This window comes from Nannochloropsis gaditana (genome assembly GCF_000240725.1).
Source record: "Nannochloropsis gaditana CCMP526 unplaced genomic scaffold scaffold018, whole genome shotgun sequence".
Lineage (NCBI taxonomy): Eukaryota > Eustigmatophyceae > Eustigmatales > Monodopsidaceae > Microchloropsis > Microchloropsis gaditana.
Window position 1 is genome coordinate 32720 of NW_005803935.1, and position 22469 is coordinate 55188.

At 53.8% G+C, this 22469-nt stretch overlaps 8 protein-coding genes across 8 annotated transcripts; 5 read left to right on the plus strand and 3 right to left on the minus strand.

Moving 5' to 3' along the window:
• Position 1: 1 nt before the first annotated feature.
• On the plus strand, positions 2 to 417 carry NGA_2090600 (uncharacterized protein; the record flags this gene model as incomplete). Its single annotated transcript, XM_005856230.1, has 1 exon — positions 2 to 417. A coding segment is annotated over one exon (416 nt), but the record flags the coding sequence as incomplete, so codon positions are not given.
• Positions 418 to 2083: 1666 nt separating this feature from the next.
• On the plus strand, positions 2084 to 2835 carry NGA_2095400 (atp-dependent rna; the record flags this gene model as incomplete). The annotated part of the gene is made up of 1 exon (XM_005856232.1): positions 2084 to 2835. A coding segment is annotated over one exon (752 nt), but the record flags the coding sequence as incomplete, so codon positions are not given.
• NGA_2020400 (deah (asp-glu-ala-his) box polypeptide 16) lies at positions 2818 to 4569 on the plus strand (the record flags this gene model as incomplete). The annotated part of the gene is made up of 1 exon (XM_005856221.1): positions 2818 to 4569. A coding segment is annotated over one exon (1752 nt), but the record flags the coding sequence as incomplete, so codon positions are not given.
• Positions 4554 to 5777, plus strand: NGA_2019700 (pre-mrna-splicing factor atp-dependent rna helicase dhx16; the record flags this gene model as incomplete). Its single annotated transcript, XM_005856220.1, has 1 exon — positions 4554 to 5777. A coding segment is annotated over one exon (916 nt), but the record flags the coding sequence as incomplete, so codon positions are not given.
• An 88-nt stretch (positions 5778 to 5865) lies between these two features.
• On the minus strand, positions 5866 to 6642 carry NGA_2034900 (gnat family; the record flags this gene model as incomplete). Its single annotated transcript, XM_005856222.1, has 1 exon — positions 5866 to 6642. A coding segment is annotated over one exon (761 nt), but the record flags the coding sequence as incomplete, so codon positions are not given.
• A 4407-nt stretch (positions 6643 to 11049) lies between these two features.
• Positions 11050 to 11734, minus strand: NGA_2065600 (uba thif-type nad fad binding protein; the record flags this gene model as incomplete). The annotated part of the gene is made up of 1 exon (XM_005856225.1): positions 11050 to 11734. A coding segment is annotated over one exon (627 nt), but the record flags the coding sequence as incomplete, so codon positions are not given.
• Positions 11713 to 12279, minus strand: MOCS3 (adenylyltransferase and sulfurtransferase; the record flags this gene model as incomplete). Its single annotated transcript, XM_005856223.1, has 1 exon — positions 11713 to 12279. A coding segment is annotated over one exon (567 nt), but the record flags the coding sequence as incomplete, so codon positions are not given.
• Positions 12280 to 14496: 2217 nt separating this feature from the next.
• On the plus strand, positions 14497 to 15573 carry BECN1 (beclin 1; the record flags this gene model as incomplete). Its single annotated transcript, XM_005856236.1, has 1 exon — positions 14497 to 15573. A coding segment is annotated over exon 1 (844 nt), but the record flags the coding sequence as incomplete, so codon positions are not given.
• Positions 15574 to 22469: the final 6896 nt, after the last annotated feature.

A 22469-nucleotide genomic window follows, 5' to 3' on the forward strand; every position in this document is an offset into this window, starting at 1 on the left:
CTTCGTATACATTTTACAATTTGCTTTGGCTTTCACGGGCTGTGCTCTCAATCAAGATCGCTCCTGCTAGCCGCAGGGAGCCTTGCAAATGGGACAGGTGGCGTTGCACTGGAGGAGCCAGCGGTCGATGCATTCCTTGTGATACATGTGCAGGCAAGGCAGGCGCCGAGTCACGTCCCCCTCAGCAAAGTCTTCCATGCAGATGCTGCAGCCGTGGGTGTCATTGATGCTTTCGCGCCGCATCCGCGCCACGTCTGCGGCCTGGACGGTGATCTCTGGGAGGGCGCAGACGGTCGCAGCAGTCGCTTTGATCGGCTCGTGCCCAGGCCCAAACAGGGAAAGCAAGTCGTCGTACGACATGGAGTCTATGGCGTCCCCCTCCTCCCTCATCCGCCGCATGTACCCCCCCAACAGCCCCGCCCCCAGCCCTCCCACCACGCCCCCGATGAAAGCGCGGCGTCTGTGCTCCGAGCGAGAGCCGCCGGCCACAGCTGACCCTACTCCCGCCACCCCAGACCCCAGGAGCGCCCCTCTCACCACATCCTCCAACGTCTGCATGGAGGTATCGGCGACCCTCCCTCCCGCCCGGGCTGGACTGCGGCCCCGGGGGCCCGGCCTGCCCGCTCTCCCTCGGACCGTACCCTCCGACACCATCAAGTAGCCCTCCTCGCTCTCGGCGTCTAGCATGTCCTGGCGCCGAGGACGCCCCATCTCACACGCCTGGCACACCCAGTTGCCACGCCGGTTGCCGCAGAACGTGCAGAGGGGACAGGTCCACAAGGCAGGCAGGTCCTCATCCCCCGCCCCCCGCAACCGCTCTCTCTCCCCCTCCCACCACCACCTACTCGGCCGTGCTGGACATGCAGCACACGCCCTGCTAGGCCTATTGTCAAGGGATGCACACACATCTGGCACAGGTCCATGCTCGGGGGGTTGTTAAATGTGCACACGGGGCACTGGACCTGGACGCTGTCGTCCTCGCCAGGGTCTCCTTTCTCTCCCCCTCTTTCGGCAGGGTCCACTCCATGTCCCGTACTACCCATAGGCCCATGCGTGTTGGTGTGGCATCTACCCTCTTGAGCGTGTCCTTCCCGCACTACCCCCTCCCCATGCACGTCAGTGCGGTCGGAGACTTCTCCTGAATCACAACTCCATCCGCCTGCCGTTCTCACATCCTCTGTCGCTTCGATGGCTGATGGAGGAGAATGCACCGAGATATCCACGACACCTGGACTGTTGCCAGTCAAATCAATCATAGTCGTTCCTTCGTCGCTGTTGTGTTCGTCTCGCAGGCGTTGCTCGGGGGTGTTGAGCTGGGAGGTCCTTGACGCGTTGGGAGTTATTATGTCCACGGGACTACGCGTTTCGCAGGGTATGGCCTCGTTCCCTTCAGAAAGAACGGAATGACTACAGGCGATGAGCTCATTGCTTTTCATGTATGGGGATTATGGCCTTCCAATGCTGCTTGAGGAAAAATATGTCGCTCTCACCAAGTACCTGATAAGTGTAATCAAAGTTAAATCTTAAAAAAGAAGAAACGCGAGGAATGACATTTAACGACTTTTACTACGTGAACGTGATCCGTCATCCAATTCGTAGAACCATGCCCAGCGTGTTCATAGTAAACAATGGCCCGCGGCCGGGCAGGAAACAGGAGTGTACCCGAACGGGAGCGAGGGCTGGCGAGGTCGAGGCCGTGGCCATGGCTTTGGGCATCGCAGCGGGCCCCGCACTCGACCATGGCGGACCATTTTCAGAGTGAGACGCGCGAGAAGTATGGGAGAGACCGTGTGGATGAGGCCATTGAGATGCACGTGGCTTGTTGGCCTTTAGAGGACGGTGCATCTCCTTGTTCATGAAGGAGGAGGTCGGTACTGCGCGCTGCACTAGTCTGCCCCGCGTGGGCAGACAATGCCGGGATTGCTGAAGCACTAGAGCAATTTCGCATGAGTGGTCAATAATAAGTACTTCAAGTACTTGTGATATGCGGTAGCGCGTTTCAGGGCTTTCATACTGGGCGAACAGGGTCAAACTTCTTGTCACGTACTAGCCATCTCATCCAACTTTCCCTTTATTTGCACCCACAAAGCGCGAAGAATCACCCTGGGTATGGACGTCGAAGAGTGGCTTTGTACGGAATTGCATGATGTGGTGGGTTACAGCGACAAAACGCTCAGCCAATTTATTCTCTCCCTGGCTAAGCGGGCCCCTTCTGCGGCTGCTCTACACGTCCAGCTGATAGGCAGCGGAATTGAGGAGGGTCCGAGGACCCGTCCTTTCGCCGAGGCGCTTTTCCAACGTATGAGGTCTCAAGGTGGAAAGGTTGGCAAGGGGGTGGCTCGAAATGCCGGGGGTGTGGGAGGTAGAGCTGCGGCATCTGTAGGAGAGAGGCGGCTTACCAACGCCGAGCTCATCCGCCAGAGCCAGCGATACTCCCTGGTTGAAAGTGACGACGAGGACTATAAGCGAGCGATCAGTGGCACTGGTGATGGTAATGGGACTAACGGAGGGAAGCGAAGGAAGGAGGAGAAGAAGGAGAAACGGGAAAAGAAGGAGAGGCAGGCGCGCAAGAAGACAGCTGAGATCGAGGAAGACGAGGAGGAGGACATCTCACTGGTGCGAAAGCGCGTGCGCGAGGTCACTTCTGGCGCGGTTATGGACGCAAAAGAAAAGGGCGAAGACGAAAGAAAACAAGAAGAGTTGGATGAAGACATCCGGGAACGAGACGCGTTCGTCCAGCGTATGCTCGAGAAAGAGGACATGAAGACGCAACAGAAAGCATCGGGGGGAGGCCTGTCGGCAGAGCAGATCAAGGAACTTGCCACGACAGGAGCCGTGTCAAAAGAGGGGGAGGAGTATCTGGACGAGGCGCGTAAAGTGTCGCGGCGAGAGTACTTGAAGAAGCGGGAGGAGAAGGAGCTAGCGTTAATCGAGAAGGAGCTTCGAGAAGAAGAGTTCCTCTTCGGGGATGTAGAGATCACGGCCGAGGAAAAGCAACGCCGCGAAGTGAAGCGGAAGGTGTTGGAGATGGCCAAGGAAAAAGACAGGTTCGAAAGGGAGCACCGGGGCTACCGCATGCCCGAAGCCTACGAGACCGCCGACGGGAAGCTGGACACATCCAAGCGGGACGCAGCCTTGACGGCCCGCTACCAGGAGGAGGAGCAGTACAAGACGGAGCAGGAGCTCTGGGAGGAGCAGCAGGTGAGCGTGGCCTCCTTTCGGCCGGGCGCCAAGGATAAGGGCGCGGCCCAGAAGGATTTGACGGCGGAGGAAGCTGAATTGGAGGAATTTATGTTTGAAAATCAGATCGATTTTGTGTCGGATCAACTGTTGAACAACAAACTCGCGAAATCCAAGAAGCAGCGGACGAAGAAAAAGGAGAAGGGTGGCGAGCAGGAGAGGTTGAGTAGCACTGAGGAGTCATCGGAGGACGAAGGCCAAGACGAGGAGCAGTGGCTGGCGCAGGCGCGCGCCCCTATGACCGAATTTGAAAAGCTCCAGGCGGGAAGGAAGAGACTGCCGGTGTTTCGGTACCGGGAAGAGATCCTGGCCGCCATCAAGGACCATCAAGTGCTGGTCTTGTCGGCCGAGACAGGCTCGGGGAAGACGACGCAGATCCCGCAGTACTTGCACGAGGTGGGCTACACCCAGGCGGGCATGATCGCATGCACTCAGCCTCGCCGCGTGGCCGCCATGAGCGTGGCGGCCCGAGTTTCGCAGGAAATGGGGACCAAGATCGGCCAGGAGGTGGGTTACTCCATCCGCTTTGAGAACTGCACTTCGGAGAAGACAGTGATCAAGTACATGACAGACGGCATGCTGCTTCGCGAGTTTTTGACGGAGCCGGACATGGCCTCGTACTCGGTGGTCATCATCGACGAGGCCCACGAGCGGACGCTCCACACCGACGTCCTCCTAGGCCTCTGCAAAGACATTGCTCGCTTCCGAGAGGACCTGCGCCTGATCATCTCCTCGGCCACGCTCAACGCGGAGCGATTCTCGAACTATTTTGACGGGGCTGCCATCTTCACGGTCCCAGGCCGCATCTTCAGCGTTGATGTGTACTACACCAAGGCGCCCGAGGCCGACTATCTGGATGCAGCTGTGGTTTCTGTACTGCACATCCACATCTCTCAGCCCGTCCCTGGGGACATACTGGTTTTCCTGACAGGGCAGGAGGAGATCGAGACGGCGGCAGAAGAACTCACCAAGCGCACTAAAGGTCTGGGCTCGCGCATCAAGGAGCTAATAATTTGTCCCATCTATGCGACGCTGCCTTCAGAGCAGCAGGCAAAAATTTTCGAGAAGGCCCCTCCGAACGCCCGTAAGGTTGTCCTGGCCACAAACATCGCCGAGACCTCTTTGACAATCGACGGAATCTGTTTCGTGGTGGACACTGGTTTTTGCAAACAAAAATCTTACAACCCGCGGTCGGGGATGGAATCTCTCATCGTCACGCCCGTGTCAAGAGCGGCAGCCGAGCAACGCAAGGGCAGGGCGGGCAGGACGCAGAACGGCAAGTGCTTCCGGCTTTTCACCATGTGGGCCTTCCAGAACGAGCTTGACGAGGACACGGTGCCAGAAATCCAGCGCACCAATATGGGGAACGTGGTGCTTATGCTCATGTCGCTGGGCATCAACAACATTCTGCAGTTCGATTTCATGGACAAGCCCCCAACAGAAGCCATCATGCAGGCACTTCAGCAGCTTTACGCATTGGCTGCGATCAACGAGCGAGGCGAGCTGACCAAGTTGGGACGTCGTATGGCCGAGTTCCCTCTGGAGCCCATGCATTCAAAGGCCTTGCTGGCGAGTGAGAAATACAAATGCGTCGACGACGTGATCACGATCCTGGCGATGCTAACGGTGGGAAACTCAATCTTTTACCGACCAAAGGACCGTGCCGTTCACGCTGACAATGCTCGCTTCAACTTTGCCCGCGGGGGAGGAGGGGATCATCTGGCCTTACTGCGGTGTTACCAGCAATGGGAAGAGAGCAACTTCTCCACGCAGTGGTGCTACGAGAATTTTGTCCAAATTCGCTCCATGAAGAAGGCGCGCGACATCCGAGAGCAGCTGACGGGCCTGTGCGAGCGTGTCGAGATTGAATCGGTGTCCTCTGTAGATATCGACGATATACGGAAGGCCATCACGGCGGGTTTCTTCTTCAATTGCGCCTCGCTCACGCGCTCTCAGGACTATCAAACCTTAAAGCACGCCCACACTGTGTACATCCACCCATCCTCAGTGCTGGCCAAGGACCAAAGAGAAGGCGTCCTACATTCTCATCTGGTCTATCACGAGCTGGCCTTCACGTCAAAAGAGTACATGCGCTCTATCACTCCGATTCAGCCTCAATGGCTCTTGGAAGTGGCGCAGCATTATTACGACGCCGCCTCAATTCAAGACCTCTCCCAGAAGAAGAAGGTGCCCAAGGCGGTAGGGAAAGCTCCGGAGACCAACCGATAATCTACAGATTCGAAAGTAGGAAGAAGTCACACATGGGGGTGAAGGGAGCACATATTCTGTATAGATGCATTATGAGCTTTGTTTACCTTAGCAAAGAGCTTAGTTGATGGGCTTAAAACAAATGGCTTTTTAAGATGAATATATCGAAAGTACTTTTTTGACTTCAGGTAAAATACAAGACGGATTCTAATTGTCTGATGTTCCCCTTTTTCTAAATGTATACGCACTCCTTTTCCCTGCGACTTTGACACTGTCTGTTAAAGCAATGCAAGCAAACTTGTTCGCAAGCCTGTGATCAATGTTAGTGGAAAACAACTGATTTCAAGCCTGCATAGAGTGACGTGACCGTGCCAGTATACACACAACAAGAGGAGGCGAAAAAAGCCAACTGCCTGTGCGAAATTTCCCATTTTTACAAACTTGAGGGGGGCCCAATTTGACAAGCGTGACTGTGTGGTCGCCTCAGCGCACTCAAGGATGGGATCGACAATGCCCAGGAATGTACAGGGCCTTTCTCAGCGATGCCGCGGGAAAGCTCTGCTTCAGCATGGTCCGTAGTGGGGTGCGAGATCTGTTTGTAGAAAAATCCGTATGCTTTTGCAGCTGTAGGCAGACCGAGCGCCCCAGCGAACTTATTCACCGACGGACTGTGCCCGACCTCATGATAGTTTGAAGAGATATACAAGCGCGATGCCGCCAGGTTGAGGCGTTCACAAAAGAGACACACGTAAGCGGCACCGAGACTGTCTGCAATACCATCCACAGCCTTGAGGAGAGCTGTGGCCACGCCTTTTCCGCGGAAGGCATCCCTTACACATAGTTCCGTGACATATAATTTGCAGACATCGGCAGAATCACGCAGGAAAGGCGAAGCGCCATTATCAAATTCATGAGTTGAGCACTCGATAGATCCTATGATTACCTCGTCGGAAAATGGCGACATGAGGTCACGTGCCGTAGCAATAAGGATTAAGCTGCCTTTGGCTCGCCGATCCAGGATATGCTTAATGCGTCGCAGCCTAGACTTTACAGAGAGCGGCTCCAAGGTATTGGCAAAAACCTTGGCGCGTAGTTCAATTACAGCGAGAAGCTCTTCCAGACGGGATGCGGGCTTAATATTTACACACAGAAAAGGACTGCGTAAGCGAAGCCTCTGGATCTGTTGCTCCTTCACATCACGAAACCGACTTGCTTCTGCTGCATTTGTATGATGCGCGTGCACCTTGACACGGAACGTGGCTGTTGCCACACCGAAACCTCGGGTCGTTGTCGAAGTCTGAGTTACTACAGCTGAATGCCCTGGCTGAAAAGCTTCACAGCATATTTGAGGACAAAGAGCATTGTTGAGGAGGAGGAGCGTTGTCATTGACAGCAAGCGTTGTCCCGCTGAGCGATGTGGTCGTCGCGGCATTTCCACCACCTGAATGAGTTCGCTACTGTTTCACTTGTTTGTTTCCGACCCCAATTTTCGCAAATTTAGGGTCCTTCCTTGACATAAAGTATCCTCTGGTCGGGAGGCATCAAAAAATGCGATGACACTGTCTATTTGTATTGACTGCAGATGAGAGACGGTGCGAAAGACGCCGGCCATGTGCATGTAACACCGGCTGCTAGAGTTGAGCATCGATCACCTGCTGTCAGATGGACCCGGGCTCGCCCAGAAACGAAATGCTTGGCTTCGCTGCAAGCTCCGGCTTGGATGGATATGGGCCGGACGGAAGCACCCGCGGCCCTACCACAACGCCCCAGCCCGGCCCTCCCGCCCTCTTTAGCTCCTAAGGAGGTCTTCAGGGCATTGGCATTCGGTGCCACATGCGGTGCTTCTATGGCTGCAAGCGCGTGTATGTTTGGAGAAATAAGCAAACCGATAGAGTGGCTGATATTGAACGGAATTTCAACGGATGCATCTTTTCCGCCCCATATCAGGCGGATTATTTGTGTTGTGGCATGGACGACATCAACCCCTTTAAAGCTCAACGCAGGTACGTGTTTTATTTGGAGGGCTCATTCTGCCTCGAAGCATAATTGTGGACGCAACGCTTACGATAATTTGTCTGCGTAGGTTGGCTCGCACGCCTCCGCCAAAACCGAAGGCCCATGCTCCTGTGGAAGCAATATCTGCACTGGCGGCGCCTACAGCCCACCATGACAAATTAACCAAACCGTCGCAAGCGCAACAACCAAAAGTGATGCGCTCGCCTGTACTAGCACGACCGCAGCAGCCGAAAGTCATGAGGTCGCCTTTACCAGCACGATCGCAACAGCCGAAAGTCATGCGTTCGCCGTCCGTGACCCCATGCGTCGAAGTTGATCACAGCGATTTCTCTTCAGTCCCCGTATCCGCGCTGTCCGTTGCGAGGCCAGCTGAAGATATTTGCTCTATTTCTGAGGATAAGTTGGCAGCGAAGGAGGTAGGGGCTGCCGTGATGGCCACGTCCTCTACTCATAATGGTTCTTTGGCACGTAATGGGTTTCAAATAATTTTGCGTGCGGAGGCACCGGCCGCAACAATGGCGCCCACCTTGGATCACGAGACGGGCGCCGAGAAATCGGCAAAATGCCTGGTATCCATAGAGACCTCCAGTGAGGACGTCAAAGAGGGCCCTTGCCTCGCGCCCAGCCTGGGGGACAACGAAGCATCCCCTGTCGCCACTGATCTGGAGCTGATAGACCCGGCACATGAAGGCGAGAAGTCCTCCCCTCCCGCGGAGGATAAAGGAGCAAGATCCCTAAATGCACAATTAGCACCTGACTGGCCTTACTCAGACTCGGACCCTATCGCGGAAGCGTCGCAGAGAGTGCTTGCGTCTGGCACGGACAAGGTTCTTGACAAGACTGTGAACAGCCCCGGGGGTGCTGCTCCCTCCTCCCGGTCGCGCATCTCGGGCCAGAGCCCCCCGGCACAGCCCACGGGAGAGCAAAACCCGTGCCAGGGGGGGGGCATGGACGCCTCCGAGCTCTGTGCCACTGGCTCGGAGCGCAAGCTAGACCACGTGTCGGGAATTGTCGCACCTCCGCATTCCCTTACCAACTCCCAAAAGCATTCGCCGGCCTCTCTTCCGCCTCTTGCTACATCTGCGCCCTCGCCCATTCCGAACCGCCCTGCCGAGAGCGCTTGCTCGGCGACGACCCTCATAGCCAAGCTTCTGGCGTCGGCCTCTACGTCGAACAGTGCTCCCATCAAGAGGGGCGGGATACCTCCTGTCGCGTGTGAGGGAGAGAAGGATCCTTTTCCAGTCGAAACGTACCTCGGGCGCGGGCAGATTCCAAGTCAAGCAATCTCGCGTCCGGTGACCAACAAGTTGGCTTTCGATTTTCGCACTTTCACATCCAGCTTAAAGAAGGGCGCTTCCACCACAAACAGCGTGCCTGGTGTTAATCAAGCTGTCTCCTCAGCGCTTGGAAGTGCCACCCAGGACCTAGAGGCAGAAAGCGACGCCTGTCAGGCTACCCTGAGCAATATGGTCACGTCTGAGGCTCAGAAATTAGACATTGATGCAAAATCTCATCACACAGCGCATCCTGCGGCCATAAATCCTGAATTGCACGGAGCACCGTCCAAAAAAGAAGCGAAGACGGGGCAATCGGCCGTGACCGAGGCGAAAGCCAACCTCTCGCTGCACGAAAAGGAGCTTCAAGCTGAATTGGCCGGATTACGCGATAGCCTGGCGAAGCAAAAAGCCAATTCACAGCGCTTAATGGAGACCTGGAGCGATGCACAGCAAGCGCTCAAGGAATCAGGCGCCGAACTGTGCAACGTGCAGAGAGAGCGACGGCGCCTCAGCGTCAATGTCAGCCGCCTGACGCGTGACCTTACATGCACCAAGGAGCGAATCCCGCCCTTGATTGTCGAAAATAGAAAAGCGCGCAGCGATGTATATCGTATTAAGTGCGAACAGCTGAAGGCACGGTGTCAGCTCACAGCCTCTGTCTGTGCTTTTGACCGCTTATGCGAGAGGGAGCGGTCCGTGAAGATCAAATTGTTATACGAGGAGGCAACCTCCTATGGCGCGCGTTCCACCTACCTCCATGACTATAGCACCATGTGTGCTTTCGGGCGGAAAATCTCGATAAAGTCTTTCGAATTGATGGGCCGCGTGAAGGACGGTGTAAACAGAGTAAAAAGTGCAATTCAGGCAGAGCGTGGGGAGCTGCAGAAACATGCTGAGAAAATCGGAAAGGATGCAGCTCTGGCTTCGAAAGAATCCAAAACCGAAATAACCCGCTTGGCAAGGAACGAGGCAGATCAGCGAAAGGCCCTTCAGCGCCTTGAGGAGGGGAAGAAAAAGGTGGAGAAACGACTGGACGAGGCTGAAAAACGCGCCAAGGAAGAGGTAAAGCGACTTGAGGACATGGTGTCTACGCGTGGGAGTGAGATTAAAAAGCTTGAGGAAGAGCTTCGAAAACTTCGTCAGGAAGGGGCCCCGGTTGCCTCACACTATGCGCGAGCCCCAAAAAAATCGGGGCTGGCGAAATCTGGTCAGAAATCGGATGAGAATGAGCTTGTCGAGGACCAGGGGAAAGAGAATCCACCTGTCAGGCGGAGATGCGGTAGGAAACGCTCCGGTGCGACCAAACCTAGCCGACCAGGCACTGCCACTCCTCAAGCAAGATTGCGACGTAGGAATAAGGCAAGCAACGAAGATGTATTGTGTGATGGGCAGGACATGGAACCCCCCGCCGGAAAGACATCGGAAGAGGCATCGACAGGGATCGAGGACGTGAATGGTGTGGAGGAACGCCTCCCCTTGCCCCATGTGCCACCACCGCTTACGAAAGTGGACAACGCTCTACAAGAAAGAGCTCAACAGACGACTGCATTGCTAGGGGAGGTGGGCGAGGGCGCTTTGGAAGCACCTAGTTGCTTCCCTGCTTGTGAGACCGACAAGACTCCCGCGACGACCAAGCGTGGCAGGCTGGAGTTGCAGCCTGCTGACCAAGCCGAAGGGACTGAGGATCTCAATCTCGACTCTAAAAGACCATGCGTGGAAATAAAGATCAGCAATGCGCCCAAGGCGTCAGCTGAGGAGAGCTGCATTCTTTCACCTGTACCTCCGAATAGACTTTTAAGCCCTTCAACGTCTTTCGACAAGGAAGAGACGACTAAAGCACTTGAAGCGAGAGATGCAAGACCACTAGCCGACTTGACAAAGAGCCACCTGAACAAAGAGGGTGAGGCGCGTGGACCCACGTACGACGTCGCAATCCAGCCGACGACGGATGCGAGGCTTCTAGCTCCAACGCCCTTGTCACACACCGGGGCACCCTTAACTAAACCAGCAGGGCCCGTGATGGAATCCAGCCAGTCTAAACCTACTTTGGGAGGCAAGAAGCTGTCCATTTTTTCCTCGTTCATCAATAAGAATGCCATACCTAAGTTGAAGAAACCATCCGCAAAATAAGCAGCGAGAAGCGATTGAATCATCACGGTCTCTGATTCATCCCCAATACCGGCATAAAGTAAAGAACGTGAAGGAAAAAGCGTGGTAGACTACAGTATTAAGAAACGTCACTTCTAAAAAGGAAAGATTCTTTTCTAGTTGTTCATATATGCGGCTCCTACCACGTTGGCATCCCATCATCTTGGCACACGGCCCACCCATGCATGTCTTTACTTATTCTTTGTCAGTTTTTAGTTTCAGTATGTTGGCAAGCGAGCATCTATCTCCTTAGCCCATGCAATAACCCCTCCATCCAAATTGACAAGATTTGTGAATCCAAGCGCCGCCAGCTTCTCGCACGCTTGAGCCGAGCGACCACCGACTTTGCAGTACACCAGAATGTCTTGCTCCCGTGGGAGCTGCGCCGCTACTTTCTCCACCTCCCGGTGTGGACATAGCAAATCACTAAAAGGAAGCTTTGAGATCTCCGCCTCTTGAGGCAATCGGACATCAAGCACGAAGGGCGCCCATCCATCCTCCTCCAACCTGCGCCGAGCCTCTTTGACTGAGATACGCTGGAAGGCACTATTTCCCGTTGCTTCTGCCATTGAAGCGTTTTCCTTCTCTGACTGCTTGTTCCCTTTTTGGTCGCCACAGAAGCAGTCGTAATCGATAAGAGAAGTTATTTTAGGGGCACTCGGATCCCGTTGAAGGCCGCATTCGCGAAAGGTCATGTCCAGAGCATTGTATATGAGTATGCGTCCTGACAAAGGCTTCCCTATGCCCGTTAGGAGCTTTAGCGTTTCCGTGGCTTGAATGCAACCAATCACACCCGGCAGCACACCCAGCACCCCTCCCTCTGCGCAGGAAGGCACGTCCCCTGGAGCGGGGGGTTCGGGCAGAAGGTCGCGATAGGTCGGGCCCCCCCGGTAGTTGAAGACAGAGGCTTGGCCTTCGAAGCGAAGAATCGCCCCGTACACGAGTGGCTTTCCGAGAATGACACAAGCATCATTGATCAAGTACCTTGTCGGAAAATTGTCCGTCCCATCGACCACTACGTCATAGGGCGCCAGGATTCGAAGCGTGTTCTCCGCCGTCATTTTCTCTTCGTACACGTCCACCAGCACGTGGGGATTTACATCCTTGATTCGGCGCTCCGCGGAGCGCACCTTAGCTTCCCCCAGAGTGCCCTGTCCGTGTATGACTTGCCGCTGCAGATTTGAAAGTTCTACAGTGTCGTCGTCAACGATGCCCAGACGGCCCACTCCTGCGGCGGCAAGGTACAGCAGGAGTGGAGAGCCTAAGCCGCCCGCGCCCACGCAAAATACAGAACTGGCCTTTAACGTCCGTTGACCTTCCATTCCTACCTGGGACAGAATAAGATGACGAGAATAGCGCTTAATCTCCTCTAATTCGAGATCAAGCTTTTGCGAGACAGTGCCGCCAAAAGTAGCGGGACCAGAACTCGAGGACCCAAACTCTGATGGCAGCTGCATTTGGATGGATTTGGGCAACTTCAAGCACTTCCACCACCTTTTATTTATGTTTCTAGATATCGAAGCTAAATTTGACGGCCTCCACGCTGTTGGGGGGGTGAAAGCAAATGCAGACTTTCCACGGGACGATAAGCCTCGTGAGCCTTGACAGAAGATACTTTTGCGGTCAATACCGAGGCTTAGAACGCTTACAACCACGCCACAGGTTGTAGAAAGACGCATCCACGTCCAAATTGGCATACCTATACCAGAAATGTCTTATATGCGATATTTTTCAAACAAAGCGGTGAGCGTTGTAAAAGCAAAGGCGTCGCAGGGCGGAATACGGCTACGCGAACGGCAACTGCCTAGTGGGGAGGTTAAACTTTCTTCAGGACGGTCGTCACATGCCTCATCACGATCAATGTTCCGTATTATTATGAAGTACTTTGCTTATGTTTTGAGCAGCCGCATCTGACCAGTTCATCTTGACTTTACTCACAGGCAGCTTGCGTCTGAGGGAATGAAGGCCTTCAGTGCTGAGCTCTTGACAGGTGGCCTCAATATTCTTCTGTGGGCCATGGCGGGAAAATTGAGACCATCGTTTTATGAAGAAATTAAAGAAAAGTAAACAAGTCTTGTCGTAATAAACTCACACTTAATGTCTCCTCGGCCAGCTTTATGCATTCAACTATAATGGCAGTGTCGCTTCTTAGGGACACACTCAAAACCGGATAAGATTTGTTTACATGTAACTGCACGTTTCCGTCCTCGAAATAATGTGCCCGAACCTGATTAGTTTGGCAATGAGTGTGCGTTGTGCAAGCTGTACAGCAAAAGAGGTCATGACCACGAACCTGAATCGATCCGGAGAGCTTATCGTCATCGATGCTCCACTCTGAGAGCCAGGAGGCCGACCAAAAGTTGGCCAAGTTGACGCGCTCGCTGTAGATAATCACGTGCAAGGTGGAACCTTTTACCGAGCACATAGTGGTTGTCGCCTGTGGTTAGATATTTGTGTGAATTAAAAAAAAATACCGAGCACAGGTGCGAGGCTTCTGTTTCTTGCTCACCGAGTCTGAGGCGTAGCTCTCCGTGACGTGGCCAGCCAGCGCCCTCTCTAGTTCCTGGCGCTTCATGTTTAGTCGCTCTTGACCCTCTGTCAGGTTTCTCTGTGGAATTGTGCGGAAAAAATCGTATGTCGGCCGTTCAACTTTTCGCACGGAGCGCTGAACTGGCATTTGCCAAGCGTGATAGAAGTGAAGCACCCGGATAAAAGCTTGCTCCCAATATCCGCCATCCTTTGTATGGGAGACTTACCATTTCCTCAACCTTGCCCAGCCCTATCCCTCGCCAGGCATTGTACACCTTGGTCACCTCTTGAACGAAGCTTTCGGTCAAGACACTTGCTGGCAAAAGTTTGCGAAGGTCTGGAGTGGGGTTAGGGCGAGTGTTAACATCAGTTACCTTTCTGTACGCTTTAAGTATATGGCTCGCATCGAATAAACTTACCAGTGAGTACATGTCCAAATTGACCTGGAGGGCTGGACAGCAGCATTTGCTCGGCTATGTGCTGCCTGTGGTCTGCGTACTGAGAAGAGGGCTCTTCCTCCATGGCGTCATGCCTGCCTTCTACGTTCAGTGGAGGGGTCGAATAGGACATTTCTCTCTTCGCGTCCTTTGTTTTTCGTCTTCTCTTATATTTTTTCTTTAAAATTTGCCCAGCGCTGATTCGCTTGCACCAACTGCCGGGGAAAAGGGGGGGGCGCTCTTCCGAACGTGGGCCAAGTTTAAGTGGGGGAGGCTTAGCTTGTCGATTGTGGAGTCAGGCATGGCAAGCATCAATGAACGTTCAAACGCGAGAAGTGGTTACAAACAAAATGGAAGGGAACGGAGGTATACTCAAAAACAAGCGATTGTCTTGGGTGTCGTTGTTCCCCCGTGCATGCTGTCGCCGACGTAACATCGCTACTCCTGTCCCTCATGCGAGTCTGCGCTTAGGCTGTCAGGCTCGTTGCCTACGGACGTGTAACGGAGCGTGCATTCTGCCATCCATGGCACGAAGGGAAGGGGAAACAAATTGATGTCATACGACCAAGCTGTCCAGCGTTGTGGGGGGCTGAAACTTATACCTTACACAACATATTACGTACGACCCAACACCACTCGATACAGGCGCGGAGTGGGAAAGCGCGCGGTCACATGATCATGAAAGAAAGACCCTAAAGGAGATCCTAAGAGGAAAATGTGCGTATATCGAAAGCAGAGATGGCATAGAGATGGTGCGTGGTCTCGTGACGCTAGACTGGACTAGCCCGAGCGCCTGACATTTGACAAGTGCTCATGCCATCGGAAGGCGACGGTCCCGAAGCGCATATCCTGCATTTGCGCGAAAAGTTGAAGGCTGTGGAGGCAAGGCGCATCACACTGCACCGCCGACGAGCCCTTGTAGAGAAGAAACGGCGCCGGCTTCAAGGTCTTCTTGATCTGTGGCAATCACTTAACAATTCGGCAGCAGAGGCGCTGCTTGATTTGTCCGAAAGCCATCAAGCAACACATGGTTCAGAACTTAGTGCAGGGGCACGACTCGAGGCGTTAACACAATTGAATGTCGCCAACGATTGTTTTCACGTGTGGCATTCAGGGCCCTTTGCCACGATGAATGGCTGCAGTATCGGTCGACTGCCCGCTTTCGCGGCAGTGGAGTGGACAGACATCAACGCCGGACTCGGGCAGGCGATCCTTTTGCTTGACACACTAGTGAAGCAAACAGGCTTCCGCTTTCGTCGCCTCGAGCTCGTGCCATTCGGCTCCTTTTCCAAGATCTTGAGATCCCCATGTGACTTGTACGGACGTGGAGACGAAGTTGATGCCGAACAGTCCTCGAATCACCGCCAGCAATGCCATGAGTTTCTACTACGACGAGGCCAACCTGGCGTTTTTCCCTCGTCGGAACATGAATGCGGCGCTGGTTGCATTCCTGCAGTGCGTGGAGGAGTTCGGATCCCACGTGGAGGGGCTAGACCCCACGATCCGCCTCCCGCACAGGGTGCAGGGCAACAAGATCGGCGGTCTACCCATCGTCTTGACGCCCGGCGAAGAGGACACATGGAACCGAGCTCTCAAGTACCTATTGACAGACCTGAAATGGCTCTCGGCCTGGAGTGCTCGACATGTACTGCTGTAAAGATTGATTCCTGTCCACGCAAAGCTCTGAACCGTGAAAGCAACTCGAACGATCCTAAATGTTACTCCCCCGTTATCTACTTCTTTTGCGATTCCTTCCACTTAAGATTTTTGCAGGTGCTTGATCTGTACTCGCAATGTATAGCACAAGACTTAAATTGAGGTCCCCGCTCGACTATTTACCCCCGTGCAGATAAGCAAAATGCTGTCGATCAGCAATTCTACCTCTTACAATTTCACACACAGATGTAGAATTCAAGACAGTGACACGCTACAACAGCTAACTCAAGGCCAAGCTTCCAATATTTCCGCCTTCTATCCGTTCGCTTTATCTAGGATCCATGTCTCCTGCCTCCTAACTATTTGCTTTCTCTTAAATTATCCTTTCAAGAACTGCTTTGGGACGATGGGTTTAAAAGTTCAATATTTTCAGAAAGGACAGACCTCTCCGACCCTTTATGAACCGGGAGGTCAACGGCATGTTGACGAAAGCCCCGCCAGAGGGCTAACGCCTGGACGCACTGTTTCGCAAAATCACATTTTCGTGACCTATCATCACGACTAACATCCCGTCAGTTGAGAGTTCAAACGACATAATCTTGATGCTGCTCCATCTACCTTCCTGCCAATGTTCGGTCCTCGCTTCTATCCTACTGGGCTTTTGATTTGCCGGTCAAGGCGACATAAGCACCGTGGTACGGGCGGAGCACCGGCAAGAGGGGCACTCCGCCGCGAAAGCGTTCGTCCCACACACACGTCGTTGCTTTCTCCAGACGCTTGAGAATGGCGGGAGAGATGAGGTGAACGCGGTCCTGCTCGAACCATTTCCGCTGGAAGGTGGCTTCCATACGCCGGAGCGAGGCGAGCATGGTGGGCAAGCCTGAATCCTCGTTTGAGGCCAAGAAGAAATCTGCCAGACCAAGCACGCCATGGCCGTTGGGTTGGAGGAAACGGAGGGCGTTTACCAGGGCGGCGGTTTTGTCGGGGATCATGGAGAGGGAATAGGAGAAAGTCAACATGTCGACTTTCCCCTCCAGGAAGGGCAGGGTCTTGAAGATAGACGGGGCCGTGAAGTCGTGCTCGATCAGGTGCACCAAGTCGGTCAAGCCAGCCGCTGCCACACGCTGCTGGGCGACTCCTAGCAGGGACGGAGATACATCGACGACGTATATGGCTTTGAAGTATTTGCGCAGGATCTCGACGGGAATGAACTCCAGGTTGCGGGCCGTGCCACCGCCAACGTCGATCCATACCATGCCACCCTTCCTCTTGAGGGGCATGGCTTGGATCAGGTCCATGCGCGCATGCAAGAAGTTCTCACGGAAGCCGTCATAGCCCTCCTTTTGAAATTTGTAGAATGCCTCCATGTCTCGTTCATGCGCACTGTCCGTGCGTCCCTCTCCGTTCTTGCTGTCTGCCTTGCCGCCCAGCCTCTCCTTGCCGCTGCTGGCCTGAACCACGCGCTTCCAGACGGGGGCTGTGACAATCTTTGCGCCCGTCAACAACTGTGCCGCCAGGCCGGAGCGGTACGCCCCCCCGTCTTGCGCCAGGAGCGGCAACGAGGGGTGACCACGAACTCGCTGTCCTTCAGGTTCGCGATCCACGTGGAGAAGTACATGCCCACCCGGTCCCCCATGCTGTTCTCGTAGATGTCATCCACCTTCTGGGCCCCCATCCAGACGAGGGGCGGGATGTGAACGTTCTCCGAGAAAGAGCGCCAGTAAATGCGGCCGCGTTCCTGGTCCATGCGCTGTACCAAGAGGGAGATCTCGGACGTCACCATGCCCTTATCCATCCAGTCCATGTGGTCGAGCAAGGAGGCGACGGTGAAAAGCTCGTCTCCGTCGGCCGCGTTCTTCATGATGGCTTGTTCAATGGACCCGTGGAAGAGATGGAGCTTGCCAGCCAGGAGGTGCTTCTTCATGGCAGCGAAGTTCTCGGCCTTTAAATACCGCGGGCAGCACTCTTCCGTGTACTCTCCCAGGATGTACCCCAGGTAAAAGTAGTTGTCATGTACCAGGTCAGTATTGAACAAGACGTGGTTGACGATCACGCTGAAGTTTTCCCGGCCGAAGCCAAGGTTCATCTGACGACGAGGTACGCCCGCAAAGAGCGCGAAACAGGGCAGCATGGTGTCGAGGAGCCAGGAGCAGATCGCGATCTGCTTTTCGTGGGTGTGGCACAAGACCAGAAAATCGTCCTTGGACATGCGCTGTAAAATAGCCTGTCGGATCCAGCCCAGATGCAGGAGTGGCAAGACCACGCGGAAGGCCAGGAAGGCGAGAAAGCCCGACGAGCCCGAGTACATGAAGGACTGAATCTTCACCACGTATCGGTCCCAAAATTCAGCCGAAGCCGCGGATAGCCCGGGTCGGAGGACGGTTGGGTAGAGCTTTCGAAGGAGTGCCGTGTCGTTCTTGGCAAAAATAGCAAAAAACTCAGGAAACTCCAGACGCTGGATCGCCACTGATTTCAACTCGGTCAAGGCAATCTGGCAGGCGTTGAAATCAACCGCCGTGACGCGGGCCCCCTCAATAATGTAGTCCAACACGTTGCAGCCAGCAGATGCGATTGTGATGACATGGTCGTCGTCCTTCAAATTGAAGACTTCCTGATCCATGCGGGGGTCCTCCCAGCTTACATTGTATATGTAGGCATAGTTGATGAATTTTTTCATCAACCAATCGTGAAAGAGCGCAAAAATGAGGAGTAGCGGGGCGAATGCGCAGATCAACAGAAGAAGCACACTGCGCAGAATGAAACGAGCGATGAAAGAGAAGCTGGGCTGCAGTCGGCCCTTGATCTTGTCCCGAGTGCGCCGGGCTCTGTTCTTGATGGCCCTGAACCTGCGGATCAAGGAGGAGAATAGCGGGATGTAAGGCCCCTTCCCTCATTGTGTGTTCTCCTTCAAAAATGTCCTCGCTTCTAATGGCGTTCGTAATGAGCTGTTCAATTATCTCTGCGAGGACCATGGGACGTCAAACGGCCCGCCAGACTCCTTCTACCCAGCAGTACTTACTTCTCATTTCGCCAGGCCCGGGCTTTGGCAGCCATAGTCATGTGATCGCGAGGAACATTGCACATTGTTTGCGTCGCGGAGCGGAGATAGATGCAAGCCAAGCGACGGGGATGGGACTTCCGGCCGGATCGATAGCTCAATTTCTCGTTGGTTGCGGAGTCGCCCTGGAAATACGGCAGGCCGGCGAGTGATGTCCAACCTGTGCGACAGGGCAAAATTAATGAGGATTACTTTAGTGGTAAGCTCGATCAAAAGCGTTGGCTACGCTTAAGATTTTGAGATGATTCTCGCATCCGATGGCCGCCGCTTGAATAGTATATGCCCCGTGAATCAAGAGTGAGACCGCGTCGAAGCAGACGGTCACGACTACGAGAGATCGGTACTTTTGAAAACATTCCAACGTAGCGGGAAACGTCTCAGAAGTCGTCCAAAATTGTAAGCTAAATCGCATCTCTTAGGCGGGCGTTTGCATGCCTGCCTTGGCCACCGCAAGATCATTCGACACATAAGTCGCTCCCATTCCCATTCGACTGCACAAAGTCGCCTATCCAGTACAGCCCATACACAATGTCTTATTAAGACACTAAAATATTGCTCTTCTGTAGCGCTCCTCCAAAATTGCGGATATTTGTGTCTTTGGCAAATTTCTTTCCCGCCGCTCGATGAACTGGAACGCCTGCATATATTCCTGAGATTCGTCCTTCGTTGTTCTTGGGTTTCCTCCATCTCTGAAGGTCGTGTTGGAGACGTTGATACCCGCCAAAGGCGAGACAAGATGCACTGCGAGAGTTTGCATGCATCGAGGCTCACCAAGGGTTTTACCCAGGAAGGGCTTCGTGAGAAAAACTCTTTGCCGACCTGACCGCACGCATCTTCGACATTCGACGCGGCAAGCGTCGGCGCGTGAGCCACGCAAAGAAGGGGGAGACGACCAGATCGTCATCATCATCCCGATCCGCTCCAACCCGGGCCCCCGTTCCGATCCGTTCCGATCCATCCAGGGCCCCCGTTCCGATCCGTTCCGATCCATCCAGGGCCCCCGTTCCGATCCTCCCCGGCCGAATCGAAGGCCCCGACCGTTGTCTAGCTTCGCGCAATTGTGGCGAATGGGCCGACCTGAGTGCTCTCAGCCTACGATCCCTCTTTCTCGCCCGCATCGATCGTCAAATGGTTAGAAGCTGTAAAGGTGAAGGCCTAATTTGAATTATACAAGGGTGTTTTAGCTTGTTTGGAGATGAACGCGGATTTCTTAAGTTGGTGGATGAATGGGAATATGACAAGATATTAAAGGCCTCATGTCGGCATGGCATGCCTGTTTATGCGTACATTAAAACACACAAGCAAACAGGACAAGCATGGCGCTAATCCTGAACCGCCTCTACTTACCAGGTAAGTCGACACGTACATCTTTTATTCTTGTAATGTCGTTGCATGACAATTGTTGATATGGAGTGTCGAAGCCCCAACGTACAACGCTGTAGGGGGCCAGAGTATTTCCTCCCTTGTCGTGTCTAGGTTGCATCTATCACACATTTTTGCGATGAAATCTCACAAATTGTGTAAAATTATATAGGAGTATACATGACAGCACTATGCGTGATTTTTGCCCTTGGTGCCGTATTGACAGCGGAATTTGCAAGCGGGATGGCCATGGTAAGCGGCTCGGACGGCTTTGCGAAAGTCAATTTGGGCCTCTGGCATGGAATAGCTCACATCGCAGGCCGAAGACAAGTTTTTCGACTGGAATGGTGTGACGCGAGCAGTCCCTCATTTGACGGCCCTTACTGTGCGCAGCTGCAAGTCTGTCGAGTAGCGGCCTGTGCGGGTGTCTGCTTGCTTGTCGCCGTGTCGGTCCTGCTCGCCCTTCTGGCTACGAACGCAGTCCGCACACGTTTTGAAGCTCCATTGACCAAAATAGTTGCAGGAACTTTCTCTATGGCCGCATTATGTTTCGGGACGTGTTTGGGCGTGTGGGTGGCACTTGTCGTATCGTTGAGCACTAAGGAAGAAGACAGCAAAGCAAGGCTTTCTATTGGAATGTCGTGGCTCGCCGAAGGTGGAGCCTTTATCCTCGCATTTCTTCTGGCAATTAAGATGCTTCAGACAGCTACGAGAATAGAGGGGGAAGCCAGAATAGCAACTGACATGAACAAGCGCGCACGAAACGGCACGCAGACTAGTTATCCGAACAAACCTGAGAAGCCGAGAAGCAGACCGTCACATGGCGCGGGAGATCTCGAGGCTTAAAATTTTACAGAAAGAATATGGATTAATAACTTTAAAATGTGTTCAAAATTCTCAATTTTATTTACTGGTGAAAATTCTGTAATCCATCTCCCTCGTTTGATGTCCGTGGCCCCTGTCTCTCATGAGCTCTTTCGCCCATGAACTCCCTCCAGGAGCGTTATTTTCTTTTCCCTTTATTGTTGTCTCCACATTCATTTATTAGGGATTGGGGCTCGTGTGCGGTCAAGCATTGGTAGATCTTCATGGAGAGGCTTTTAAACTGTTTCGGGGCCTTCGGAGTTGAAAAAGGAAATACATTTAGAAAGCATCTAAATAAAGAGACTCTACGAATGAGTGATGCAAGGCAAAACAAAGCTTATTTGTCGTCATTATTATCATTATTTCTGGCAATTGAGCCCGAAAAAAGCAAAGCAATGAATAAAGTAACGCGGAACGGACTATAATGCAAGTGTCACGAGGAAGGAGTCAAATAACGGTGTGTAAAAAGGACAGAAGTAGGAGCATAAACCTCAGAGACATCTCAGTGCACTTACCCTCGTTCCCGACACACTCTCCATCTTGTCCGCAAGCCAGTTCATTTTCTCTTCCTCGGAGTACTTGGGGTCCTGGTACACATCGAGTAGGCTTCGAAGCGTCCCGTGGTGATTATTGACGATGTGCAGCGCTTTTGTCTGCCAATTCGTACCGTGAATATATCATCAGATTCCAATTATATTCACGAGCGGAGGAAACCACGGGAAAGAACGAGACGCACGAACGGGGCACGCACTCCCACACTTACATCACTCATGCCGGGGACGACCTCGAGCTGGCGCGCCCATGCTGTGGCCACTTTGTCAGCCTGGCTCAAGCCCTGCGTGCTGCTGGCAAAAACCAGGGCTTCATCCCTATTCCCTCCAAGACCTGTATTGACGATAGCCTTTCCCTTGGCGGCGCTGCTCAACTCCGTGGCCGTGTCACGAAAGGGCACCTCTGCCAAGGCGCGCGTTACGTCTCGCAGGTACGTTCCCGTTTCTGCTGCGTCCTTGGTCTCCTTGTACTCGATGCCCTCAGCCAGAAGCATCCACACGAGTGCATCGGCGTAGTCGTCCATTGTCAGGCGCGCGCCCTGCTCAACGGCTCCTCCACCCCTCTGCCTCCACCGGGAAGCGATCTCTGCTTTCACACCCTGCAAAACCAACACAACCCGAGAGTCTGCAGGTATCCCTGGGCTTAGCCGGATACTTTGAATGGCGTGCTGAAGGGTGTCGTAACTGCCAACGACGGTTCCGACCGTTTCGATGCGACTGTCTCCGACGGTCCTTCTCCGACAAATGCCTCGCGCATCCACAGCCAGCTTGTCGCAAAATTCGCCAGCGTCCCATACTACTATTACCAGTCCTAGCTGCTCCACAAACGGACCACTATGCCGAGGGCATTCTTCCTCGCTATCCCACAGCGGCTTGGGCATGCGGGCCCACATAATCAGTCCAGGGTGGTAACAAGCCGCCTCAGGCATTTCATCCTCCTCCTCTGCACACCCCGGCCCCGCGACGAAAATTTGCTTTGACTTGAATTCTTCGCTGCGTCTGATGTCGGCAATGACTTCACCCAAGGGTGTATGTCGGAGCCGCTTTTCAACGACCATGACAATTTCTTCATGTTTGTACAAGCCACGCTGCGAGTCGCATATCAGCTTTGCGCGAGCTTTTC